Raw genomic sequence first — 26,258 nt, 5'->3', positions numbered from 1 at the left:
TTTCCCATGTTTTTGTGTCTAAGTGACTAATGGGGACAGCAATTTCTGAAATTGAGCGAGAGCACTGCAAAATGGGCTGCAATGTGTAATCCTTCAGGGGAATTGCGCACAGTCAAAGTAAGTCCACAGGGTTCCAACGTGTCCTGGAAAACCATGAAAATCTGGATATTTAGAGACTTGTTTACCAGTCCTGGAAACAATTGGAAATTGATTAAAATGACCAAATATCCTGAAAATAATCTATGTTGTCCTGGAAAATGTATTTTAGCCTCAGATAGACTACATAAACCTAAGTTAGAGGAAACTGTATTCAACGACGACTGCAGAAAATTCATCTGTGGTGAGAACGGCACGAAAGCAATTTAACGCGTAGTGTCCCATAAATTCTGACCACCTACCTGTAATGAAGCTACGTCACTTTATCTTCATCATTAAAAAAGAAGGAATAAAACTGGAGTCAAATGTGTAAATACTTATTTCTGAACGTCTGTCCTCTGTTGTCAAGGAAACTCCAGGAAAATGAGTTGAATAAGGAATTTCTTAAAAAGAGTGCGAACCCTGGTCCACCAAAAGTGTGTTTTTGCTACTGATGTTTTTGATTGTTGCATTTGTCAGACAGTATTATGGAAAGGACCCTACAGAGACAGACATTGTTGTTAAAGAGGAAGATTGGTACAACCAGAAACAGTTATTATATCGCTCTGTTCAAAGCTATCACACTTCTATCAACACTCATTTTACACCACAGAACCTGGGAGTTGGTCTAATGCTGCCTCGACGGGGTAGGCTGTCTGTCACTGTGTGATTTTGGTGTTTTAACATGTTAACAAACATCAATCAAGGCTTACCTCTTTCCGGTATACAGATTGACCTTGACAATGCATTTTCTCGAAGACCCCTTGCTCCTTACAGAAAATGATGCTACCATATGGTTCATGCGCACCTTGTATTCCTCCTCTTGCAGGTCATGGTAAGAACCACAAGGACGCAGCATCAGTGCGAGCCACACACCCAATCCCCGCTGCCTGTGGGATCTACTACTTTGAAGTCAAGATTGTCAGCAAAGGTCGAGATGGGTAAGCAGACACAACTCTGTTCAAGCTTTGTTGCACGTGTCCTAATGTACTACAGTCTCAGTTTCATGTTCAGGTCTCTGGATCACTGCACTGGCTGTTGTGTGAGAATATTATTAAAGGAGCCAATCTCATGAGAACAAAGTGTGCTCATCAAGCAAGGTTTTATCTGTTCACACATTGATTTTGAGGGCAGTTATTAGCTAAATGAGCAGACTTACAGTTCTGCCAAGAGTTGGTGTAATGCAACAGTGGCTACAAGTTAACTTGTACTGAAGTGCCTCTTCATTGCAACAATCATTGGAAAGATTGCTATGACAATTGGTGCCAAAATTCTGGGTTTGTAGAGGATGGATGATGTTCATTTGTACTTAACAGCATCATTTATCCAACAGACTTCTATCAAATGTTTGCATTCATCATGCTCATGGTGTGCATGTTATAAATGTTATACAACCGTTGTTAGCAAGCACGATTTCTACACACCTAGCCATTTTAGCATTAGTTTATCTAGAAATGTTAGCATATGCTGTGAAATTAGCACCACTACAAACACATTCATTTCATGTGTATTCTAATGTTTTCAGGCTAGTTAGGCCTGTCTGTAGTTCTATGGTTGTATTTTTCACAATAATGCGCTAAATAGCTGTGACAAATATCTTTGCTCATCTTTGTTTCTTGTGGTTGTTTTGGTAAGGTCAGACGGGATGTCTTACCACAGAAGTGGCTAGGGAGTTTATGAACTTGCTTTAGCAGCATTTACCTCACCCTGAGTCTGCATTAATAGCAGCAATCGTGATATAACTGTTCCAAGTTCATTGCCAGATACAACAGTCCCCCAAATATGCCACTCAACCTCCATTAGAGTCGTATTGTTGCCAATATGTGCATCAGCTGTCCTGCTCTCCAAATGTTTCAGTGCCATGACAGAGAGTTGCATCAACAGTGATAGACATTTAAATTTTTGTTCATCTGCTGTGTTTGGAAAAGTAAGGAGTAGGGAACCCAGAAATGGCAGCTTTAGCAACAAGCCTCATACAGTTGGAGTAGGAATTGAACAACAAAATTTTTTAAAATTGTACAGTGTGTGCCTAGCTTATGCCCTCTTCCTGAAATAATTGCTGAAAGTAACTGAATTAACTTAATACCGAAATTAAACTGAAGTGTAATCCCTGCACAAATGTACCCATATCAACTTTTCCCTGGAGTCTCAGGAAGGATCTGAATGACAGTTTTCTGCTGCATTACTGACAAATGTCACAAACTTATTGTGTAGAAAAGTTTAAGTGTGTAGGAGAAAATTGACAAGGACAGCCCTGTGCTTTATGGTGCCATACAGTATAAGTAAGCCACATTATTCCCCTTAGCTAAAGCATCTGCTGGGATTGCTATGGCTGTTGATCAGCACCAGTAACACTGCAATTACTTTGCCAGGTTCTTAGATTCCTGGCTTTCAAAACTCACCTTTCGACCTGTATTCTGCATTGGTAATGTAACTCTGCTCCATCCTTCCCAATAAAGTTGCATCTCAGGTTGCATAATTTACTGTTAACACTCTCCAGTTCCAGTCAAGCAGCTCTGTGCAAACAGAACAAAACTGGTGTGAAAGACATCTGCAATGTGGGAGTGTCTGTGTGTCACTACTGCCTTAGCTGTAAATGGGAGAGCCCTCTGAAGCAGCTTCTCTGCTGGAGCTGAAACACCAGACAGCAGTGGGACTGTATGGAGTGACTGTCTGGTTCACTGGACTAGAAGCAGGACTTGACTACATATTGAATTCTTATTTATGTTGCAGTCAAGTGACATCCAGCGCATCACAAACGCTGCTAGATGAACATTTCTTTCATTCTTGTAGTCCACATAGAAGCGGTATGTCAGGAAATACTGCATGAGTAATGTTATAACAATAAAAGCATGAGTAATGGCATAACAATAAAAGCGTGAAGTGATCATTCATGTTTTTATTTAATCACGCCTAGATTATTGCAACACCCTTTTTCGTCAGAAAGCCGTCTGTTGCCTCCAGCTTGTTCAGAAGTCAGCTGTTGCTAGGCTCTTAAAAGACGAGACCATGTAACTCTCCTCCCGCCTCCCTCCACTGGTTGCATGTAGGTTTTAGAATTTACTTTAAGATTTTGTTGCTGACCTTCAAAGCACTGCATGGTTTGGGCCCCAACTATATTTCTAATTTACTTGTCCACTTTACGTAACCAGTTGGGACCCTCCTGTCGGTTACTAAGTCACACTTCACAAAAACAAAAGGAACTCCCTATCTGAGGATCTCAGCCAACCCAAGTGTCGTCTTTTAAATGCTGTCTCAAAACTGAGGGAATAACACAGGAAGTGCTAAAGTCACACAATATAGGGGGCGCCATCACTGGCAAAAATGGATAGAATTTAAAATACCCCATTTGGGCAATTAAATACATTTTTGACATTTTTTAAGTACACAAGTCAAAACTAACACCAAAGATTATAAACATTTCTTAGCAAAGTGAATTTTAAATGGCATTTAACTTAAATCACTATAAAAAGGATTTGAATGGAAAATCATCATTTAAATCTTAATGGTTACACTGTCTGGTCGATCCAAAATATTCCTCTCTGGATGTAAAGTTTAGCCACCTCTTAGGGCCCAGCCCTGTAAAGCGTAATGAACCCCGGTGAATCATGTTAGACTGAAACCGTGATCATAATGATACAAAGCATAATCTAAGAGTTGTTGTTTTGGTCATTGTTTTCTCCCAACAGAACAGACTCTTTGTCTTGTTTTATAATGGCAGACTGAATAATGAAATATTCCCTAGATGAACAATTGCTGAAGAAATGATGTTGACTTCTTTGTGTTACTCTGTGTCACAGTTCTTGTGCCACTCTTAGTTCATTTGGGCGGCTGTAGCTCAGGAGGTAGAGCGGGTCGTCTACTAATCAGAAGGTTGTCAGTTCGATCCCCAGCGCCCCGGCATGTCCTTGAGCAAGATACTGAAACCCAAATTGCGTTTTGTGCATCTGTGTATGAATGTTAGTTTCTGTTTGTGAAGGGTTATCTATCACTGTATGAATGTAAATGTGAATGTGGCATGTAGTGTAAAAGCATTTTGAGTGGTTGGAGATAGTACAGTCCATTTACCATTTCAAATCATCTTCCAGTTGACTGATATGACACCATTGTCTTTTCCTCCTCTCGCATCCGAGATGTCATTGAGGAAAAAGCAGGAAACTTGTGAATAAGGCCATCCATTCTGGCTTGGACAAGAAATAATTTATTGCTTGGATTTGAGAGACGACATCTGCATGTGCCAAAGCGAGCTGAGACGATGCCAAACGCATTCCACTGACAATATTGATGACTTGTTCAATTGAGCAAAAGGGTTTTTGCTGGGCTTCCGTAAGCTTTGATTATATGAAAAGGATGCAGGCCAAACGCTTATCCTGGTGTGACGGTCTTACGATGTCACTGTTGACCCCTAAGCTCGGACTCTCGCTGTGCCTTTAGATGTTACGACTTTACCTCAGAGGCAGTTCATTCTGCCATAACTAGTCCGCACATCTGGGATATAAAAGCAGATCAAAGACGCTATGGTCAAAGTTACCTCTGCCTGACAGTCTTTCATATACGGTCCAAAGTTAACCTGAGAAAACACCTACATTTTGATACTGTAGATTCATTACAGATGTGTTTAAATGTGGGTGCATGCTATCTGCTGTGTATAATCTACTGCAGTTTGAATTTCTTTTCTTGTTGTGTGCAGGTACATGGGTATTGGCCTGTCTGCCCAGGGAGTCAACATGAACAGACTGCCTGGTGAGTAACATGTGAATGATATCAGCATAACATAACCAGTAGGGGGGGAAGGATAGATATTTGTTAGATAGATCGATGCTGAAATTCATTTAAGGACGTTACAGTGGGTGGATGTCAGAATGAATGGATGAAAGGATGGTAGAAAAACAGGACGGAGTCTGCGGTTGGAGCAATCAGCGAGATGGGGTGAAATAAGGATTCCCAAGGTTACTCAACCTGAACAGAGTGAATGGGGAGTACTTCATCACGCCAACTTCCAGCAATCCCCTTGGCTTGCTGGGGTGGAGCCAAAATTTCAAACACTTAGCAGTGGGATCGGACCATAGCTTTGGCAAGCTGAGAAAAAAACCACCCTGCAGTGCTCTCTTCTTTTGTTCAATTTTGGTTACACACGGGGCAGTCTGAACAGTACACAACCTTGGCCCTTAACTTTTCTAATTACTTATTGGCCCATGGCTCCAGCCCTACGACCCCACTGGCTCAGATTACAATCAAACATGGACAGTGCTGTGTGGTTGGTTTACATCACAGAATAGGGAGGTTTCCTATTCAACAATGTAAACACTTGCAAGGGGTTGATTATTAGCACTTAGTCATTGTTTCCACAGGCTGCAGATATTTTTGGTGCTGGAGTAGTGAGGAGAGATGGTGTGGATGCATGTGTGGAGATATAAATGTAGATGAAAGGAATGAATGAAATGGATTTTGTGGATAAGGGGAAGTCAGCCAACATTCATGAGATTTGGGGGTGAAAGCGGCAGAATTTGAGGATGTGTGGCGTTGCTATAGTAATCAGATGTGGTTTGTGGATTGACTATAAACAGTCTGACAGCTGCAGAAATAACATGTCAGGACATGTCACTGAGCAGTCATATGGATCGGTGACAGATGATGTTGACTCGGGCTTGCGGTCTGACCTCAGACTAATCTGCCTTAAGACAAACATTGCTTCTCACTTTGTAATGATAGATTGCTTAAACTGTATTTTACATGGAAACTATTTTTGGTCCTAAGCCACCAAATTAAATGAATGGAATGTGCACGTTTGTATACAGGACATTTTTGTGAATGTGTTGCTCACATATCTAAGTGTGTCACCACAGGCAATTTCACCATACAATCTTTGTCAAAACACGTTTGTCTGTTCTGGGCTACTGGGCTTCTGTAGAAACATGGCGGTTTAATATGGTGCACTTCATGGAAGAGGACCCGTGGCATCTGTAGATATGTAATATGTAGTCATATACACATTCTCATGTTCAGGTGATCATACAGTAATGAAAACATAGTTGTTAATATTATATTCAATATTCAACAGATTCTCAAATGTTACACACTGGACCTTTATGTAATTCCATATATGATTGCATATGACCAACCGTAAAACCCAGGGCCAATAACTCCACATTGTACCTTTTAAGCCCCAAAAACCCTTCTTCATCCTACACATCCCATAATGCAACTCATTAGGGTATTTCATTGGACCCTTCCTGTGTGGTAAACTCCCACATCTATTAAACTCCATAACCCAGTCTGTAACCTAGCCTTTCACATATAAATTTGTAGTCTCCATTTTCAAAACTTAAGTAACCCAGATGACATCACTGTGACATCATCAGGGTTGTTTTATTTATAACAATATACCACAACGGATGAGGTCAGTTTTGTTAGCTTTTTCAGAATCAGATCAAAACAAAACATAACCACCAAAAGTACTGATTGACAAGATAAGGCTAAAATAAACTGTGAAGAATTACAAACACAGAGCCGCTGTCCCTGTCCAGTAACTTTGTTTACATGTGTGAATAAAGTTGGATTCAGACTATGGTCGCTGTGTCCACTGCCAGAATTTAGAGAACAAACGTGCTACTATAAAGACTTAATAAGAAAACAAGACAGTCTGACAACAATGATCCAAGCCTTTGTCTGCTGACATATAAACATTTATTGTGTGTTGTGCACTGACTTTCTGTTATTTGCTGTCACAATGGATTTGAAAAAGAGTACAGAATGAACAGAAGAGACATATCTCTTCCACTTTTTTCTGTTGTGGCTTTACGTTTCTTCTTGTGCCCTCAACTTTCTGCCCACCATGTCCCTATAGACTCCACACACACACACACATACACGCATACAATGACATCCGTGAATGGTTCAGCGATCTGTAATGACATAGGAGGAAGCAAAGTAGCCATATAGCAGGCGAGAGCCTGAATAAAGCCCCTTGCCTCTCCTAACCAATCAGACCAGTCCTCTGCTCTGGCCAATCACGTTCGGGGGCTTCCAGCCCTCGCTGGGGCCATTTGACCTGCTTATTGACTAGTCAAGATCTGTCCGGTGGCCGAGGTTTGTGGAATGCTGTGGACACCAGACGGCCAGTTCAGCAGACTCTAGATACACACACACACACACGTGCACAAAGATCATTCATTCTCCTCTCTTCTTGATTCACATGTGTCAAATGTCACACAAAGGGTGGAATAGTGTGGAACAGCGTTGCATGTATGGATGTGTTTTCCCAACCTGCTCACACATTAGTTATGAAAATATTTTTGGTTGCTAGGTTTCCACTACAGATGGTCTGTAGCCCTGGTAGACGGATTACTGTTGATTGCCTTAACTCTGACTGACTCAGTGTGTTTGTGTGCCAGTGTGTGTTTGTCCCGAACTCTGTGGATTTATCTGTGTGTGTCCTGGACAGACTGATTGCATCTCCGAGTGTATTTGTTTGTGTTTGTCCCCACTCGCCTGTGCATCTGTGTGCACTTGTACACACTTTTATGTCCATCTGCACATGCACTGCATGCTGGTGAACTCATGCCTTTATTTGCGTTTATGTATGTGTGTGTGTCCTTTAATAGTACAGTGTTCTCCACTGCTGACCTCTGTGTCTGATCCTGCTGTGGAGCCCTGCCCATTTCATTAGCATGTTGGAGCAGTGAGCCTGGCTTTAGAGGCAATATCCCTGTCAGCAGATTAATCTAATACCTCCCCACACACACACACACACACACACACACACAGAGGAGTATATGCACATATGCACATAGAACGCATGGAGAGAGAACAGTATGCGCTCAAGTTAAGAGAAACACACCAATGCACATGACATAAGCACAATAACAAACACATTTGGGCTTGGGTTAATACTTTATTACATGCTCACAGATACACATGTACTCATTTAATATCTCGGCTCACCCACGACCTACTTTCACTAACCCCGCTTTGCTTTTTGGCAACGACAGACAAGCTGTGATTGAGGAGAGACACTGTCAGAGCGGCAGTGAGCTGAAGCTGAACGCCGTCGGGTTCAGGTCCCTTTTCAGCCCGGTCAAATCAGGAAGAGGAATTCCTGCAAAACTGGATTAGTGTAAAACTTGAAGCACAACAAGCTTGTCATCCAAATAACTGCGAGTGAATCTCTGATAGCAGATGTAGCCGTGTCCTCTCGCTGTGGAGGAATCCTGCCGAATCCTGCCTTGTTATCAGCTCTTTGTTGTGCTGAAATCACAACGATATGATCTTTGTAGATCCAATCTGTATGTTCTACTAGACATTAGTCAGCTGGTTGAGAATTACTGGACCGGAGTGACTGAGATCTATCTGATTTTGCATTGAAAGGAGGACAAAAAGTCATTATGCTCTTCTCTAAAATGCGATTCCTGAGGATGTATTTTAGCTTTGGGGAGCATACAGCAATCTATCTGGTGTCAGATCAATAATGGACCCATGTAACTATGTAGAGATTGCTTACAGCCTCTTTAAGAGTGGTATATAAATACATAAAGGTTATTTGAGGTGAGACTACATGTCGGCTATACTGATTGTGGAGTTGCTAGAATGTCTTGCTCTGTGGTACCTGCTGTACACAAAGCTTCTTTCTCTCTTCAAGTGGCTGTTTTGAGGTTTTATCAACTGAATAGAATGACGTGGTTAAGCACGCTGACACAAATTAGAACCGAGGACATAGTAGTGAGAGCCTCTTCATCTTTGAAGGCCTTGGGAACGGCAACCTTACTTTCAGATGAGGGTTATGCTGATTGTTTATGCAATGTGTAGTGAGCTTGATGGTTCCTATCCTAAAGAAACATATAATATATGGTAATGCTTTATTTTACAGGTCTGTAATTCCAGACCGTTTCTTAGGTTTCCTAAAAGAAACTGTGTTATATAATTATAGGTAAAATTGCTCCATTTAAAACAAAGTAAATATTAATGCGTTATTCATTTAGATTTAGAAACTTTATTCTCCATGTACTCTATGTGTTGAATCGTATGCTTATCTATAGACACACTGTACATTATTGCATATTTAGCTGACCCCCTGTGTCTTTCTGGGTCATTGGTTTCCAACCTGTGGGTTGATTGCAAGTGTGACAAGTGACATGACGTCAGCCATTGGTTTGTGGAATACCGTTTTGAAGCCTTGAGTTTGGATTTATGGCCATTGCCATGTTAGCAGGAAACAATGGCAGCTCGCCTGGTCACACGCGATACACTAAAATGTGTTTCTGAAACGATTGTAGGTGAGAAATAGGCAACGCAGTAACATAATCTTGATTCATATTTGATCAGCACTGCCTAGTTTGACAGTTTGATCTGAGTTTCGTACAGAGCGCTCGACAGACTCACTGAGAATGACTTTGTCATTTTACAACACAGGGTTGTATAATGAAATTAATGTTATAGTTCCCTTTATGCCACTCGTAAAAACAAAAAATATATAAACAAAATATATATGTGTGTGTGTGTGTTAAAACAACATAATAATACTGGGTACTTTAATCTCTTCGGGCCTGTAAAAACCTTTCAAAGGAAACAATATATGAAGGAGAACTTTCTCTCATGTCCACACTGAGGCCGTAACCTTTGACTAGGGGTCACAAGCAATAGGCCCTTTTCAGGAAGGAAGGCTTTTATCCGTGTCACGCTAGGAAAAGCTCAGGTGTAAATAATAATAACCATTTAAGCTGCTTCAGTGTCAGGGTCCTGGTATTGAGAACGTGGTCTCTTTGTGCACAATAGCAGGACCATCAGCACTGTAGATGGAGCCATTGTTATTAGTAACAGCTGTGCTTTTCCTACTATGACAAGTCAAAATGTCTGCTGGGAAAGAGGACTATCGAACACTATCTGAGTAGTGCTTTCCAGAAAACTTCCTGTGCGATTATAAGGAAATTAGGAACTTGTAAAATAAAACACTCTCAGTGTACTGAATAATGAGGATCTTACTCTCCAGCTGCAGTAAGTTTAATGAGCAAATCATGACATCCTCTTCCCTCTCCTCGTGTCTCCTGGTTCAGCCTCCTGTGCTGCTGTTCCTGTTGGCAGTGACTCACCAGTTTCTTTACATAGACGAGATCCCCCTGCTGGTCATCCACTGCATTGCACCGCATGCCGAAAAGTCAGAAAGTGTGTGTGTGTGTGTGTGTGTGTGTGTGTGTGTGAATTTTCATGAGACGCCCTGCAGGCAGTGGTAGTCAGATGGGAAAATCTGAGCAGCAGAAGTCAATGAGTAACTGTCTCCCCTCCTTCAGCAGCAACTACTGACCTCGAGCGAGTCACTTCACCTCAAATGCTCCTGTGGATTCACCCACTGGTGCTGCAAAACAACATGCACCCTGATCAACCTTTTCCACTGTTGCTTGGCTAACAACACACTTTTCATGACGAGTATAAAATAACAAAACTAATCCTAATCCATGTCCTATTTTAGGATGGGACAAGCACTCATACGGTTACCATGGAGACGACGGCCACTCCTTCTGCTCCTCCGGGACCGGCCAACCATACGGCCCAACATTCACCACAGGGGACGTGATTGGCTGCTGTGTTAACCTCATCAACAACACTTGCTTTTACACCAAAAATGGCATCAGTTTAGGTTGGTGAACATGGTGTTTTACTGTAAGAATGGATAGTTTGTTATTTATTGCTTCATTTATAGCTTGAAATCATCATGTATACTGTAACTTGAACTGTTTGTCCTTTTGTCCATTAGGTGTAGCCTTCACAGACCTCCCTGTAAGTATCAGTATATGTGCATCACATCATTGCAGCGTCATTTTCAAGATATACTGACTAAACTCTAACAGTGCTTTCTTTTATTGTTAAACGCTATTATTGCTGTGCTTTAATTGACATACCTCTTTCAGTTACCTCCATCACTGCCTTAGTTTTAATTCTGTAGCCGCTTAGCAGCCATGAAGATATTTGAATTTGAGGAAGATTTACATATTACCCTAAACAAACTACACTTTTAACACTTTTAACACATGTTTCTACACATTAAGCTAATATTATGATACCAAACCCTTATGATTCTTATCATACCGTTCCTGTAACTAGTGACAGACTGTGAAATAATATATAATCGGACATCGACCCTGCAGGTCCATATCTAATTTTAGCCTATGTTGGTAGTTGGGTTGGGTGGCCGCAGTATCTGGAACGTTCCCTTGCAAAGAACAGCCACTTTAACGGTTTTACCAGCCAGATTTTAAGGTTTTAAGAATAGAACAGAAACCTCAAAATCACAGTTGGCTGCTGGCCACGGTGGCTGCAAGAGCAGAAGGAGTTACCAACCACTGTCGAACCCAACCAGCATTCAACCGGGTGTTGGTGTTAATTTCATACCCTGTTGGTGGTTTTTGCATATACTAAAAGACCAAAGTCCGACTGAACCCTATAATCTAATGACAGCTTAGTAAAAAGCCAGTTTACTGTTTGTGCAGTTATCCACCTTGTTTACCCAGTGACAGTTTTCCATTACAGGATCTTAACAAGCCATAACCTGAGGCTTTTCATAACCAAAAGTTTTAAGAACTTGTGAACAAGTCTTACTGTATATGCATCTGGGTCTGGTTGCAATGTTTAGTGCCCCCGTTCCATAAGCTATAGGTAGACAAACAGCAACATGCAGCTCATTACTGTTTTAAGATTATGCACCTTTGATGCAATTATTGGTCTAATACACAACTATGAATGTTTATGTCATTCAGTATTTAAAAAATGCTCAAAACAATGCAGAAACTGACCGTTTTAACCGTGAATATCTTTTATCTTTAATGTTTTCCAGCCCAACTTGTACCCCACTGTTGGGCTTCAAACTCCAGGTGAGATCGTAGACGCCAACTTCGGCCAGCAGCCGTTTGTCTTCGACATCGAGGACTACATGAGTGAATGGCGGGCCAAAATCCATGGCATGATTGCTCGCTTCCCCATAGGAGAGAGGCTGGGGGAGTGGCAGGCCGTCCTGCAGAAGTAGGATCCAGTCCCCACACCTTCACAAACACACATACACACATACTGTCAGTACGAGAACACGCTAGTTTGAGGGATGCTACAGCAATATAGCTTCATCTTAAAGCAAAGAATATGGCAGCATGCAGCAGCTGAACACAAATTAAAAAGATCTCTGAACATGATATGTTTTCCCTTCAGCAAAAGTACAATTTCCACCTTAAAATTCTTAAAAAATTCACCTACTCCTTCTACCTCATTAAAACCTCCAGAATCTCTGAATATGCAAAAAACAATTTTCCTGCTGGACACAAGTTCATTCTTAGTGGATGTGCACTGGTGGCTTCAGGTTTCTACTGTACAAGTTGTACAGTATACTATATATATATATAATGCCGGTGAGTTAGACAGCTTTTACAAGTCATGCCATGTGAGGATATTAACGACTATCACAATAATGGAAATTCAACACGATACATTTATTTTTAATAATATTGTATATCGTCCAATCCCTATCCAAATACACTGTCCTGCTGCTGTAAATCTGTAAATACTAACTAACTAAATGTGGATTTGTCCACTACTAAAAATAGTCCCCAACAAATACACAATTTACTCCTGTTTGAGTGATGTTCACTAAAAACTACAGTGAGCTGCTTTGTTAGGAAATTGTTGAGCTTTTTTAAAATAATGAACTATATATTTGTAACCTGTTTATAAAGATTTATTTCTTCAGTGGAAACCAGTTGGCTGGTGGCTGAGAGCCACAGGCAGTACTGGGAAGTCAGAAAGTATTAGACACGGACTAACACACTTTTCTTTTGTGTTGTCGTGTTTTGTCTCCAGTATGGTGTCCAGCTACCTGGTGCATCATGGGTACTGTGCCACCGCAACAGCCTTCGCCAGAGCTACAGAGACCATGATACAAGAGGACCAGACATCTATAAAGAACAGACAGAGTGAGTGAACAGAGCAACCACACACATATTCATTCAGTCACATTTTCATTTAACTTGTTGCAAATATCTCGTAGGGTATGAAGTCATTTAACAACAGAATGTTCCAGGACTGGTGGTGTTTCTGAGCCTGTTTTTACAGCATAATCCACTATTCACTTTGACATTGGATTCATGAACTCCCTGTACTGATGCTAAAGATTTTTACCAGCAAACTCATCTTATTGTCAAATAATACCTTTCTGCTATCCAAATCAGATATTAAATATGGACTAAACTGTAAGTGTACCACCATTCTGAAAGAAAAGATGTTCAGAATAAGATACTGTGGGTATTGTTTGTCCCTAATGACCTCTATGAATATATATCCTCTATCAAATGTTTGCCATGAAACCATGGTTCCTCTTGATCAATATACTGTAAATAGCACCCTGTTTCTTTTGTCTAATAGGAATACAGAAGCTGGTGCTGGCAGGACGAGTGGGGGAAGCCATAGAAGCTACTCAACAGCTTTACCCCGGCCTGTTAGAACACAACCCCAACCTACTATTCATGTTGAAGTAAGTCAGCGTATTTTCGATCAAGATCAAATCCAGGAGATGCTGTAACAGTAATTTTTAAAAACCTTCACTAATGCTGCTGTGGATGTGGAGGCGGCGAGAAATGCGCGGTACCTCTTCCTTTAAAAGCGTCGTTTTCGTTGCTTTTTAGGTGTCGTCAGTTCGTGGAGATGGTGAACGGTACAGACAGTGAGGTTTGCTGCTTGACCATCCGCTCGCCCAAGTCCCAGGACAGTTACCCTGGCTCACCCAGCCTCAGCCCCCGCCACGGAGCCAGCAACACACACCTGCACACCGGAGGTACACAGGCTCACACAGATGGAAATGAAAAATTATTTTCCCAGCCACTGTAAGAAATGAGATATGCATTTGTGTTTTCCTTCCACCCCCCACCCCCATCTAGGAGCAGACAGCCCGACCTGCAGTAACGGGGTGACTCCTACCAACAAGTCAAAGAGCCACAGCGGCGCTGGCAGTAGCAGCGTCAAATACCCCTCCTCCGCTTCCTCCTCCACCTCCTCCTCCCCTTCCTCCGTCAACTACTCCGAGTCCAACTCCTCCGACTCCACTAAGAGCCAGCCACACAGCGCCAACAGCACCCAGGAAACCAGGTAGGAAACCTGTGTGGTTCATTTAGAGCAGATAAACTGGTGTTACCTCCACAGCTGATGTACAACAGGTGTGGTGTAGGGCTGTGGTAATGCTATCAGATGTAGCAGCTAGCTAACAAGCAAACAACTTTTAAAAATTCTAACAGACACATATTTACAGCTCTTACCAGGTAGTCCAACTTCCTCTCATACTTTTCTCAGAGCAGTCTAGAGTAAAATCATAGAGCTCAGTGTGCACACAGACGGCTACAAATGGGCACCTCTGTGGCTCGCAGCGGACGGGTTGAGGAAAGAGGGTGAAGATAAATCCACTTTTTAATCCCAAAAGTTTAAAAAAATAAACTCCAAGCTCTCCTCTTGCTGGAAAACGGCTCCAGATAAGAGCAGAATCCTGTGTGACTGCAGGTGTTTATTCCTGCCAGCTCTCTTCTGCAGAGCTCCTCGGGCTCGAGCAGTGAACAGCAGCTCTGTCTCACCGGCCTTCCCTACACAACACTGCAAAAGCTTGGCAATATGAGTGATTCCTTTGCACAAAGTTGAATATTTTAAACTCGCATGAATACACGAACAGGGGAAATTTTGCATCAAATCTGTGGCCTGGTGCAAAGTCACAGATGTAGCTACTGCACTAGTAACAGCTTAACAATGTGTAAATTACTAAATTAGGGACAATTCAGGTTTTCAGCTAATCCTCAGTTTAATCGTACTGGCTAAACTACGTATTTAGAAGTGACAAAAGATAAATGCTGCTACACAAACGTTTCGTTCAGCCCTGACTTCCTGTAATAATAGTGCTGGTTAAACTGGGGACTGAAACCTGTCTGGGTGTCTCTAATGCTTGGTGTTTCTCGCTTCAATCGACTTCTGTTCTAAAGGGGTGTGTAGTGATGTCGTCTGGTCTCCAGCAGTGTAAATAATAAATAAAGTGTTATCATACTCTATTCATAACATGGGCTTAATCACCTCTGTTCAGTGTTATCTTCAGTCGTGTTCAGACTGCCAGTTGTTGCTCTGTCTGTCTGTCAGGTTAAAATTAGCTGGGCCAGTCACTTGGAGCATAACATGTTTACATCATGTTTTGTGAACCTTCATCCTTTGCTCCCATGGGCCTGTTGTGTGTGCGTATATGTGTGTGTGTAGTGACAGTGAAATGGAGATCGAAACAGAGCACTATACCAACGGGGTTGTTGAGGGCTCCTCAGCACGGATCATGAATGGCACATACAAGCACGAAGAGATCCTTCAGCCAGACGACAACAGCATTGGCAACGGGGTCACAGGTACACACACGCACACACACAGGCACACATATAGATCTAAACTCTACATGCTACATCTGTTTAATTTCACCTAGTCTTTGATTCACCTTTATGTGCTTTGTTGCAAATAAGATTTTTTCCATTCAACTTCCAACGCGATGTTTCAGTGTGTGCATTTTAACTGTGTGTCTTGTTGCCAACAGATGAGGGTTGTAGTAATAGCAGACAGCTTTGCGGAGGGAACCAGGCGGCTACAGAGAGGATGATCCAGTTTGGACGGGAGCTGCAGGCGCTCAATGAACAGCTGTGCCGCGAGTACGGCAAGAACGCCACACATAAGAAGATGTTACAGGTACGCTTACACCACTGCATGTGCACACAATCTTGATTCCAGCAAACAGCTGTGCTACAACAGATTAAAGTGATGCCAAAACTGGGCTGAATAGATTTCTTCCGTTGGCACCAGTTGGGGGCATTCTGTACCCACTGCAGGAATTTAAGTGATGTTTCATTTAGGATGAGCTGTAATAAAGCAGATAGAGTCTCAACTGTCTTACAACCAGTGGGTCAGTTCTGTGGTGCGCGTGAGAAGGCTCAAATGACCGTGTACTGCAAGCTGTGATTCATAAGCAGCCACTGTGAGAACAATAGAGGCTCTGGAAAAACACTAGAGACTGCACAGGAAAGATAACGGTTCGGCCTAGGGGCTTGTCTGCAGTTGTTTGTTCAACACAGGCCAGTTCCTAATATAATAGGAATTTTGTATTGCATGATAGCAAAACTTCCATCACAACAAACTAGGCCCTTAGAAATGGACACTTTTCCAATAAGGACATTTATTTTGACATCGTCTGCTCTTTTACTGTCATTTTTCAACCACCAGGGGGCAGAAAACAAGTGACACAACAGTATCATGCTCTTGGTAAACCTGAATAAAGTAAGAAGTAACGTTACGTCTCTGTCTGAGTGAGTGTACCATTATGTTCAACAGTCACTCAGTAACACCAGTTCTCTGCCGTGTGCTGGGCTGAAAGCAAAGGGTCTAGGTTTGTTTGTTGGAAGCTGACTGTGCTTTTATATGCCGATGACACGTGGGATTCAAACATACTGTCTATGCACAGCTAGAGAACCAAAAACACGAGCTGAAAGAGGCCAAAATGTGCACAGAACTGTTAATAACTGTATGTTGATAATGAGTGACGATGTACAAAATTGTCACGCATTGCGATAAAAATTATTTTTTTTTGTTATTATTGGGAAAATGGATAATCATGACATGAAATTTTCATATTTTCATATGGCCCCATGCCTACTCATTGCTATGTTGCTTATTTATACCACTTGGGAATGTCGAGTCATTAATCAATCATTGCTTCACATTGCCCTCAGAAATGTATGGATACATGTAGGGAAGGTTAAATAACACATTATAAGCCCAACCTAATGTATGCACTGCTCTGTACTCATATGGGCCCCTCTGTTCTGTCTGTCTGTCTGTCTGTCTGTCGGTGTAGGATGCATTTAGCCTGCTAGCATACTCCGACCCGTGGAACTGCCCCGTTGGCCAGCAGTTAGACCCTACGCAGAGAGAATCACTCTGCTCCGCACTCAACAGCGCCATACTGGGTAAAGAGCCGTCACAGACACGCTGTGTGTTCAAACTACAACTGCAGTTTTTTTTTCACTGTAACAACATGACGATGTAAAGAAAAAAAACGGTTAACATTGTCCCTGTCTTAGATATGAAGTCTACCACATTTACCTTCATTTTACATAGAATATCTGATCAGTTCAAAGTGAATTTTTTTTTACGATGTTTTTTGGCCATTTTTAAAATAACTGCCCTTGAACCACCTTTCAAATCATCTGCTGTCCAAGACAATTTGTATAATTACATTTTTCATAGATTCCTGTCAATTAGTAGAAGCAGAGCATAATGTACACACTGAATGAACTGATGAACTGAATTATGGGACAATGAAATTAAAAATGAAATCTAATTTGACAGGTTATCTGTTGTATCTCTGTTGGTACATGTATTGTCTGTACAAGAAGGAAGGCAGCAAACAGCCTCTTTCAAAGTTAGAACATCAAAGAAAGATTAGGGTACATTTACAGCTGAGGAAGACAAATATAATGGACACTGTGTCTTTTGATATTAAGGTGCTTTCATGCCCGGACTCACACAATTTGATACAATGTGACTCATGTGCTGCACCCCTGCTTGATTTTGTTTTTCTCCTCCAGAGTCCCAAAATCTGCCTAAGCAGCCTCCATTGATGTTAGCGCTCGGCCAGGCCACAGAGTGTGTTCAGCTCATGGCCCGAGTCCGGTCTGGTTCCTGCTCCTTCGCCAGAGTAGACAACTTTTTGCACTAGCCCAGGTCCAGGTGAGTACGTTTATGTAGTATAATGATAGCCTGACCCACATTAGACTGTAGCCGACCATAGCAGCAATACTGATGCTTTGCACAACGTTGGTGGTTGGTGAGTTAAAAGAAAGTTGGGTTTTATTTCAGGCTAGATCTTTCTCAGAATTGTGGTAGCTCTGACTTTGGGTCATGCTATCTTTGCACCTCCGTTGTGGAGATTCTAAAGGATCGACGTATTTCATGGCAAGCGACACAAGCCTCCGTAAACTTTCCAGATGAACCTAAATTTTACATAAAAAATATCAAACATTTGCCTCAGAGTTACTGAAAGTAAACTAAGCTATTATTATTATCTTACTTATTGTTGCATTTATTGCAGGATTATACTTAAAAAGAGCTAGTCAGATATTACAATGGTGTCCTGAAAGTCTTTGATAGTTTTATAGGGGTGGTTATTGCTGTTTCTTACCATATGGAAGGATCGCCCTGCCTGGTGCTCCGATACTGAAAAAAAACACAACAAAAATGCCCTCTTAGATGCTAATCCTAACCCCGACTAAGTTGTTTCACAGCCAAAACTTGGGGACAAGTGTTTCAAATAATTTCTGTAAAATGTACGTTTACCGGTATTTCGACAACTCTGGGAGGCTTGTGGTGTTTTCCCTGTCTACAAGTGTAGAGTGCAAAGTTAGCACAAATTTCTGCTTAAAATAAATGATTTTATTACGAGCTAAAGCAAACCACATTGTGCATATAATACAGAACAAATAAGAAATTCATTAGTTACAGTTAAACTACAAAAAATGTATTCTAAATAGTATGTATTCTGTATAGTCAAAAAATTTACTTCGGTCTGAGTCCGACCTATGACAGCAGTTTTGGGCCTGAACCCGACGGGGTGGGTCGGGGCCAATCGGTTTTGGGCAGAGATTCAAAGCTCTACAACCCATAGTCACAAGGACCACAATTCTGAGAATAAGATCAGAATCAGAATTTCCCTTCAGCATTTAAAATGATGATACTTTTGGATCAGAAAAATACTACCAAGCCAAATAAAAAGACCAAAACAGTATGTTATATTTCTTCTGTACATGAATAGGAAAGCAAGTTTTAATCATGCTACATTCATTCATTACCTCGCTTAGATAATTACCCGTCTCTCCACAGGTTAATGTTAGTAGCACTGAGAGAAGGCATGTCCAGCAGGTAGTTGTCATGGCGACGGAGGAAAGAGCATGCGTGTGATTGGTGTGTTTGGCTGTCCGTCAGACCGAGCCAGCGGCACAGACAGAGGAGCGGAGGAGAACGAGAGAGAAGAAAGCTTCCTTTTAATTTAGTATTATCAAATAAAGAAATGTGTGACACTATTTAAAGATAATTAATTATTATTCTGTTTATCTAGCCATTTTTATAGTTCTTTTTTTGTCAGTTTGTTGTGCTGCTCATCCTGGACAAAACAAATTGTAACTCCCCTTTTTATTTTTTCTTCTGTTTTAATGGGTGGATTTTGATTCCCTGCCATCAGTATTTTACTCACATTGTTGTTGTTCACCATATCACCGACCACAATACCCACATCTGGTTATCAGAGTGACCCCCACATCTGTAGGTCAACTTAACTTAACCTGAGGTATATTAACATCTTTATTGAGATACAGAAGACAGCCTCTGAGCCCTTTATTCCTCCTAAGTATCAACTTAGAAGTGCATTCATGTCTTTGTATGCGTTCCGGATGGCGAGTTCTCAGCATTAACACCACTGATTGTGTGGAGCAGATCATTAACTCTGGTAAAGGCTGATACCATGCAGTAGGAAATGCTAGAAAATGGACTGATGTAAGACAAAAGTGGGTCTACGGATTATTCCAGAAAGTTGGAAAACAAACTGTGATGTAATTTTTCAAGAATAAAATACTTTGAGCTAGAACAGGACACACACCAAAAAAACTATACTTGAAGGGTCCCTGTAGTGGCAAACACTGCCAGTAACAAGGGATTCAGTTGGAATATATTGGAGGTGTTGGAGCCTTAATTTTACTGTAACGACCTCTGCATCAACCAATCAGTCATGTTGTTGTAGGTGGCAGAGCTCAGCCCTAGCTGCAGCTACAACACCCTGCTCTCAGGACCCAACCTAACACAATTATCATGGTCACCTTGATGCCAGCAAAGACAAAAATCTGTATCAAAGGCAGACTAACAAGCACCGTGTGTGTATGGCTAAAAGTCAAGTTCCCCCTGGGGATTTCATTACTGCAGTCTTTTTTTGTACTTCTTCCACAGCCTGACCTGCTCTGTGCATGTGGTGTCGCAATTAGAATTTCAAATTAAAAGGTGAAATAATTTGCCAAACGGGAAGGTTTTTAATTTTCAGTTGCACTTTGTGATAATTAAATCACAGTTTTTCTTTCATTTTGGACATTTGATTCCAAACCACTTAAACGTTGTGAAAACCAGTTGTGTGTGTTGGAAAAAGGCTTTTTTTCCTTCCACTCAGACACCTCCGTTTCTCTAACACCCATAAGCTTGACTTGACTGTGTTCCACCTGTTATTGGACAGTAGGACATGGTCAAGTCAAGTTTATTTATAAAACCCAAAATCACAGGTTTCCCAGTGAGTACAAACCCTTGATGCAAAGGAAAGGTCTTTTTATTGTTCAGGTTCGCTGCTGGCCACCATGAAATTTACAAAGTAACCACATTGCTCCTGTTCAGGGGGTCTTTTTCTGGAGTCAGATCAGTAGTGACAAAATGACCAATTACCACTTCCAGCCCCGAACGGCATTAAAAACAGCTGGCAGCCACTTTGTATGCAGCCCCAGAGTGTTCAATATTAAATGAATGAATAAGACATTATGAAATAAATAAGCATATGAATGAAAATAATTTAACCAGTACATTGTAATTTCATTTCACATGCTGGTCTATTCCAAATGCCCTTTTTCAAAAGTCTGTTTTTATTTTATTATGGCCGTTTTCCTGGTGACGCTTTTCATCACAGTGCTGTTGTCACCGAGGTTCAATCACAGGGCCCAAAAACTGCTGCAAACATTTAGCCAGCTTGCTTCTCATAGCTAGTAGCTAACCGACTAGCTAGTAAGTAACTTTGAATCAACCAGCTAGTTGCTGCTGCTCATAAACCTTAACCAACCTTTCTTTATATTTAGCTTGACAAGGCTACATATGCTACCTACCTAGCCAGCTAACTAGCTAGGCTGGCTTGTGGGCTTGGATTACTCAGCATTTAAGGGAAGAACCAGTGTTGGCGGCAGCAGCTAACGTTAGTTGATTAATTCAGAGTGACTTTGGCATGGTTGTGATTCTGAGAAAGTTCCTCAGAAAAAGACACACAACTCTGTGAAGAGCTAAAGGACACAGGACACTCTTTGCTGTAGCCAAATAGAGCTAGCTCGCTAACTGGCAGTATTTATGTTCCCAGGGTCCTTTGTACCCAGTTCTAGGGATTATGGTCAGGGGGTTAGGGAACTAAGGAGCTTGGGAACATAGATATGCTCCCACTGGCAGTTCATGGGGGCTGAGTTGAGTTTTGATTCCTTTACATATTTCATCTGTACGACAGATTATTCATTTCATAATGTCTTGTTTATTTATTATTGTAACTAAGATAGCATTATTCACATTGGACCTTTCTTTCAGAAGCACAAATGTAATATTGCCATTTTATCCCCCAACACCATTATCATTCAGAAGTGTTGTTGTTTTTTGAGGAAGTGGGGGAGTCAAGATCATCATCATCATCATCATTAGCTTTCTGTCTCTGTATCTAAACAGGTGATTGTTCATGGCAAAACTATAAATCCTACTCCACTGTATGTTTTTTCCATATGCATCAATAATTGGATTGATTTTGATCATCACCACCCCTTTAGCTTTATCTGAAACATTCTTTTGTTTTCTACCAAATAGCAGTGACTGAATATTGACTGAATAGTGGCACGCTGTCACTCCTGCTGCTTTGTTGTGACCTGGCAAATGGCTTGTGGATCCACCCTGAAGTGTATATTTCCATTTATAAGAGCATTTTAAGTCTATGGTAGAGACATATGGAATAATATAATTCTGGAGATGTGTATATGCAGTGTGGGGTTTACTACAGGGTATGTGGTCTAACTTTTTACCAAGCTGGTTTTTATAAAGACCTTCTGCTATAATAGGAACTATTCTTAAAACCACACATGCAGTACACACTCACGGCAACTGCTTCTACAGCTGTAAAGGACTTCTGTTACACACACACACACACACACACACACACACACACACACACACACCTGTATGTGAAAGAACAACCTCTGTTGCATACCTGTAGGGAACGAGTCTCCCAGCTGTCCTTTGTGTTTTGAGCCTGGGCTGCGTCTCAGTGCTGTTACCACGCACCCTTCCTCTAATCCCTGCATAGACATAGCCACTGATGTGATCAGTGATTGTTATAAGGAAAGGACGGATTGTTTTGGAAATGGGCCCGAGGCCTCTGAAGCCACATGAACTTCTTCCGGAGAGTCCGGAGAAATGGATTTAGGCATCGCAAACAAGCTGTGCACAATTGACTTCTATCATAATTTTAATTTCATATTTTGATTTTTGAGTTTTAGCAAAAAATAAAATAAAATAAAAAAAACAATTGTGAATTGAGTTACCCTCTACTTAGCATGACTTTTAAAGCCTTTAAAATGATATTAAAAAAAAAGGAAAAATGATAATTGAAAAAAAAAAACCTATGTACTGGAAACATGTTAAAAAAGAAATATTGTATTCTGTTTAATTTTGACAGAATTATTTTTATTAAAATACATCCATAAGCGTATGAGTGATCTCCTGTTTTTATTTGCTGTGTTTCTATTTCATTCTTCCCCTTACAGTACAAACATGTTCAAGGAAGGTGGATTGCAGACTGTAAACTGTGAAGTGGGTGAATAAATGACATTTCTCCGATATCCACCTAATGCATTTATTAGGCAATATGCTGCCTCAAATTAATTATTTTATACATCTCCAATACATCAGTTTGGCAGGACACACAAGCAACAAAGCAGAAAAACACAAGGTACACCTGGTAAGTTATCTCAACTCAAACTTTTTGAGAAAACCGATTGACGTAAAGCATTTAAGTTTATTAACTCAAACAATTTAAACATATAAAATATTTTATTTTAGTACGAGTAACTCAAGTATTTGTTGTTGAGCTAACTTAAATTAAGTAATTTTAACCATTTCATTTAGTTACATGAACCTAAAACCAGTATAGTATACTCATATGCAGCATTTCTCCAAAATATGTTAACAGAATTTATCTGAATAAAGTAAGACTAACTTAAATGCATTTTTTTAATAGAAATGTTACCACTTTTACCACTGCCACATTTACTCAGTTTTCTTTAACTAAAACAAATGATTACATTACTTGTCAAAACATCTGATGCACAATAAAAACAATTTACAATTAATTGATTATCAATATGGTAACCAATTAATTTTGGGGCTTACATTGTCAGTGTAAAGAAAATGAGTCAATGGAACAAACTGTAATTATATAACCAATTATTACTTCAGCAATTCATTTTTGATTTGGGTTTAATTCATGGGAATGAATGACTAACAATTTTTTGGAGGATTAAGTTGTGTTAGCCTACTTCTTTTATTAAGATATGCTGTTAGGCTTTACAGTGTACAGTAGTATATTATAATATGGGATATGAAATATAATGTAAACTGAAATCTGGTAATAACAATAATAATAATATCACAGCAATATATACAATGTAAAATATACACAATACCTGCCAAAGACCAGCTGGATTCTGAAGCAGTTGGATACTGTGTTGAGCATGTGGCTTATTCAGGTCAGATTGGGCAGTTATTTTATTTTGTGGTGAACCAAATCTTCACCTAGGCTATGACAAATACGGCATAGGACACAATAGATGGCTAGAAACGAGTGAATTTATTATATTAACTTAAACAACTGAGGTTATAAGTACAAATGTGAAGTGTGTCAGTCAGTAACATCCCATCCAGTAATGTAAATTGTGGATGTGTTGAGCGAATTAATGAGGTGTAAATGTTGTAAAGTGAAAACAAAGAGCAGAAACCCAAACAAAAGAGAATGTGCCTTGCTGCTGCTGGCGGGGATCCATGCCAGAATAAGAGAGAGAGCCAGAGCAGAGCTGAGACAGGGTTTTATCCTTTCCAAATCTGTACTCTGCTGATGGTACCTTCAAAGGACACATAGGAAAAACAAATAAACTGGTCAACCACCATCAGCACATCAACACTAGACAGGGGCCGTCCCAACACACCCATAAGATCAGAAAAACAGACGATCATTTGGGTTGTTTGCGAAGGAGCTGACAAATGACCTTACTCCTGTTGTTCAGTGTATGAGGCTTGCATATACAAGTAATGCGTAATAGATAAGCTGACTCCCTCCTATCTTCCTACCCTAACCGTCTCCCCTCAGGTCCATGAGAAGCCTCCCTTCTCCGAGCTTCTGGGAACTCACAATGCACCCTGACAACATCCCCAACTCCTTCTATGAAAAGATAGACTAAAGTAAAGTTTCACAGCTTTCTGCACAGGCTTTTCAAAACTGTGAATGCCAGACAACAGTTGAAGGAGATCACAGCGTCCCGTCAAAGATTTGTATATTAAATATAGAGCCTGGTTTGAGTTGTATCAATTGAGAATGGAAAAGGATAAAGAAAAGAAGGGACCAGTAGAAAATGAAGGAATAAAGCCAGTCTCTCTGCCCCCTCTTCTGTCCTATTTTATAGTGACTGGTTCAGTGGCTTAAATGGTTTTATTTATTGTGCTACGTGTTGTATCAGATGCTGGTGATCTTCAAAAACCCTAAAGACACTCTGGTCTCCTACTATCATTTCTCCCAACAACAACCCCGTCCTCCCAGGAGAGTCCTGGAAGCCTTCTACTCAAATTCCATTAGTGGGGAAGGTGAGCCACGACATAGCAGACAGTAAGCATTTAATAAAACTAAAATAAGCCATGTTCTATTGGATTATTAAGTGACCCACCTTTTTGTTGATGAGGCCATTTACAAAAGTCCAAAGTCTGTGTGCCATTTTCCTTGGTGGAAAGTTTAACTTGATGCCATGTTTATTTTAAAAAAGGAATGCGTGTGTCCGAATCCAAAATCAGAGTGATGTCTTGTGAAACTGAACTGGAAAGTTTTCCGTTAAGTTCAAGCCAGTGTCTGAATTGGACCAAAAAAGGTGCCAGTTACTCTAATTCAGCACAACTAACCCATGACGTGTATGTTGTTCACGACAGAGACATAGCTTAGTGGCCGTACATATGGTTTTTATGAATAACCAAGGTCCAAAAACTGAACTTGGCCAATTACTTCACAAACTTTTAAAAATGCTGAGGTTCGGACTAGTGGTGGGTACGGCCTTGCTCATTCAGAAGGTGGCGGATGAAAAGGGAAACTCATGTACAAAAATGAGAAAGTGCCGGTACTCAGTTACTGTTTAAGTATTTCAGCGCCATTTCCAAAGGCCACTGAGTTCAACCCAATTCCAGCATATGCTGAAATAATAAAATAAGTAACTGAGCACAAAAACAATAGCAATGCGATGGTAGTGGTTGAAAAAATGTCATCCTGAACCAGCCTAACCAGACTAGACCTAGTTTTTAAGATCTGTGACAAAGTTAGGTGAGTTTTTCAACCTAATCTCAGGTCAGACTTAACCCCCTGCCGTACCATCACCCCCACAAAATACCCACCCTTCTGTTTTACCATGTGTACATTCACAGTTTGACCTTCCATAATCCTGAGCTCTGCTGTGTTTATGGGCTAGTAAACCAGTTTGTACAGCCGACCTCAGCACGCGTCACCGTGAGTGCTAAAAGACCCTCAAAAAATTGTAGACTGTCGCTCTACTCCTGATGTAGTACATGAGACAATAATCTGTGAAAAAATCCAGTTCTTCTGGCTCCTCCCTACTGCTCCCTAATGGCAATTTGCCAAGAATCCACTGTGCCGTGAACAAAAACAACAAATCAGGCAGAAGAAAGATTGATGATTGTTGAGTCTTGTTCCCAAGGTACATCAACAGGTCCAACCCTGTGTCTGTCTCACAGCATTGTACCCCACATGATTATTGAAAGTCCTAACACATGACGTTTCTGCTACCATCGACCCGGGAAAGTATTTTAAAGGGATCTACCCTCACTGGAAAGCCTTTAGTAATACTTCCAAATTTATTGTTTGAATGTAACAATCTTAAGTCTACACAGTAGGCCAGCCACCACATAATGTAGTGGAGTAGAAAGTACAAATACATAACAACTGAAAAAGAAGTGGACCTAAAGCCTTAAATGGACAGTACTCCTGTCGTGCC

At 40.8% G+C, this 26,258-nt stretch overlaps 1 protein-coding gene across 1 annotated transcript in view; it reads left to right on the top strand.

The window, feature by feature from the left end:
• ranbp10 (RAN binding protein 10) overlaps positions 1 to 22,651 on the top strand; it is a 30,518-nt gene extending 7,867 nt beyond the window's left edge. Inside the window, exons 2-15 of the mRNA XM_035665873.1 lie at positions 965 to 1,076; positions 4,826 to 4,878; positions 10,598 to 10,765; positions 10,883 to 10,905; positions 11,960 to 12,144; positions 12,970 to 13,082; positions 13,531 to 13,639; positions 13,791 to 13,939; positions 14,043 to 14,250; positions 15,391 to 15,530; positions 15,713 to 15,861; positions 17,024 to 17,135; positions 17,757 to 17,898; positions 19,048 to 22,651. Of these exons, the coding sequence (XP_035521766.1) occupies positions 965 to 1,076; positions 4,826 to 4,878; positions 10,598 to 10,765; positions 10,883 to 10,905; positions 11,960 to 12,144; positions 12,970 to 13,082; positions 13,531 to 13,639; positions 13,791 to 13,939; positions 14,043 to 14,250; positions 15,391 to 15,530; positions 15,713 to 15,861; positions 17,024 to 17,135; positions 17,757 to 17,887 (1,652 nt within the window). The 3' untranslated portion in view covers positions 17,888 to 17,898; positions 19,048 to 22,651. The remainder of the gene's footprint in view (positions 1 to 964; positions 1,077 to 4,825; positions 4,879 to 10,597; positions 10,766 to 10,882; positions 10,906 to 11,959; positions 12,145 to 12,969; positions 13,083 to 13,530; positions 13,640 to 13,790; positions 13,940 to 14,042; positions 14,251 to 15,390; positions 15,531 to 15,712; positions 15,862 to 17,023; positions 17,136 to 17,756; positions 17,899 to 19,047) is intronic.
• Positions 22,652 to 26,258: the final 3,607 nt, after the last annotated feature.

The sequence above is a fragment of the Morone saxatilis genome, unplaced genomic scaffold (genome assembly GCF_004916995.1).
Source record: "Morone saxatilis isolate NCDOM2014 unplaced genomic scaffold, NCSU_SB_2.0 Contig2, whole genome shotgun sequence".
Lineage (NCBI taxonomy): Eukaryota > Metazoa > Chordata > Actinopteri > Moronidae > Morone > Morone saxatilis.
Note: the sequence above shows the minus strand (reverse complement) of the source record. Positions and strands in the feature narration are given on the sequence as shown.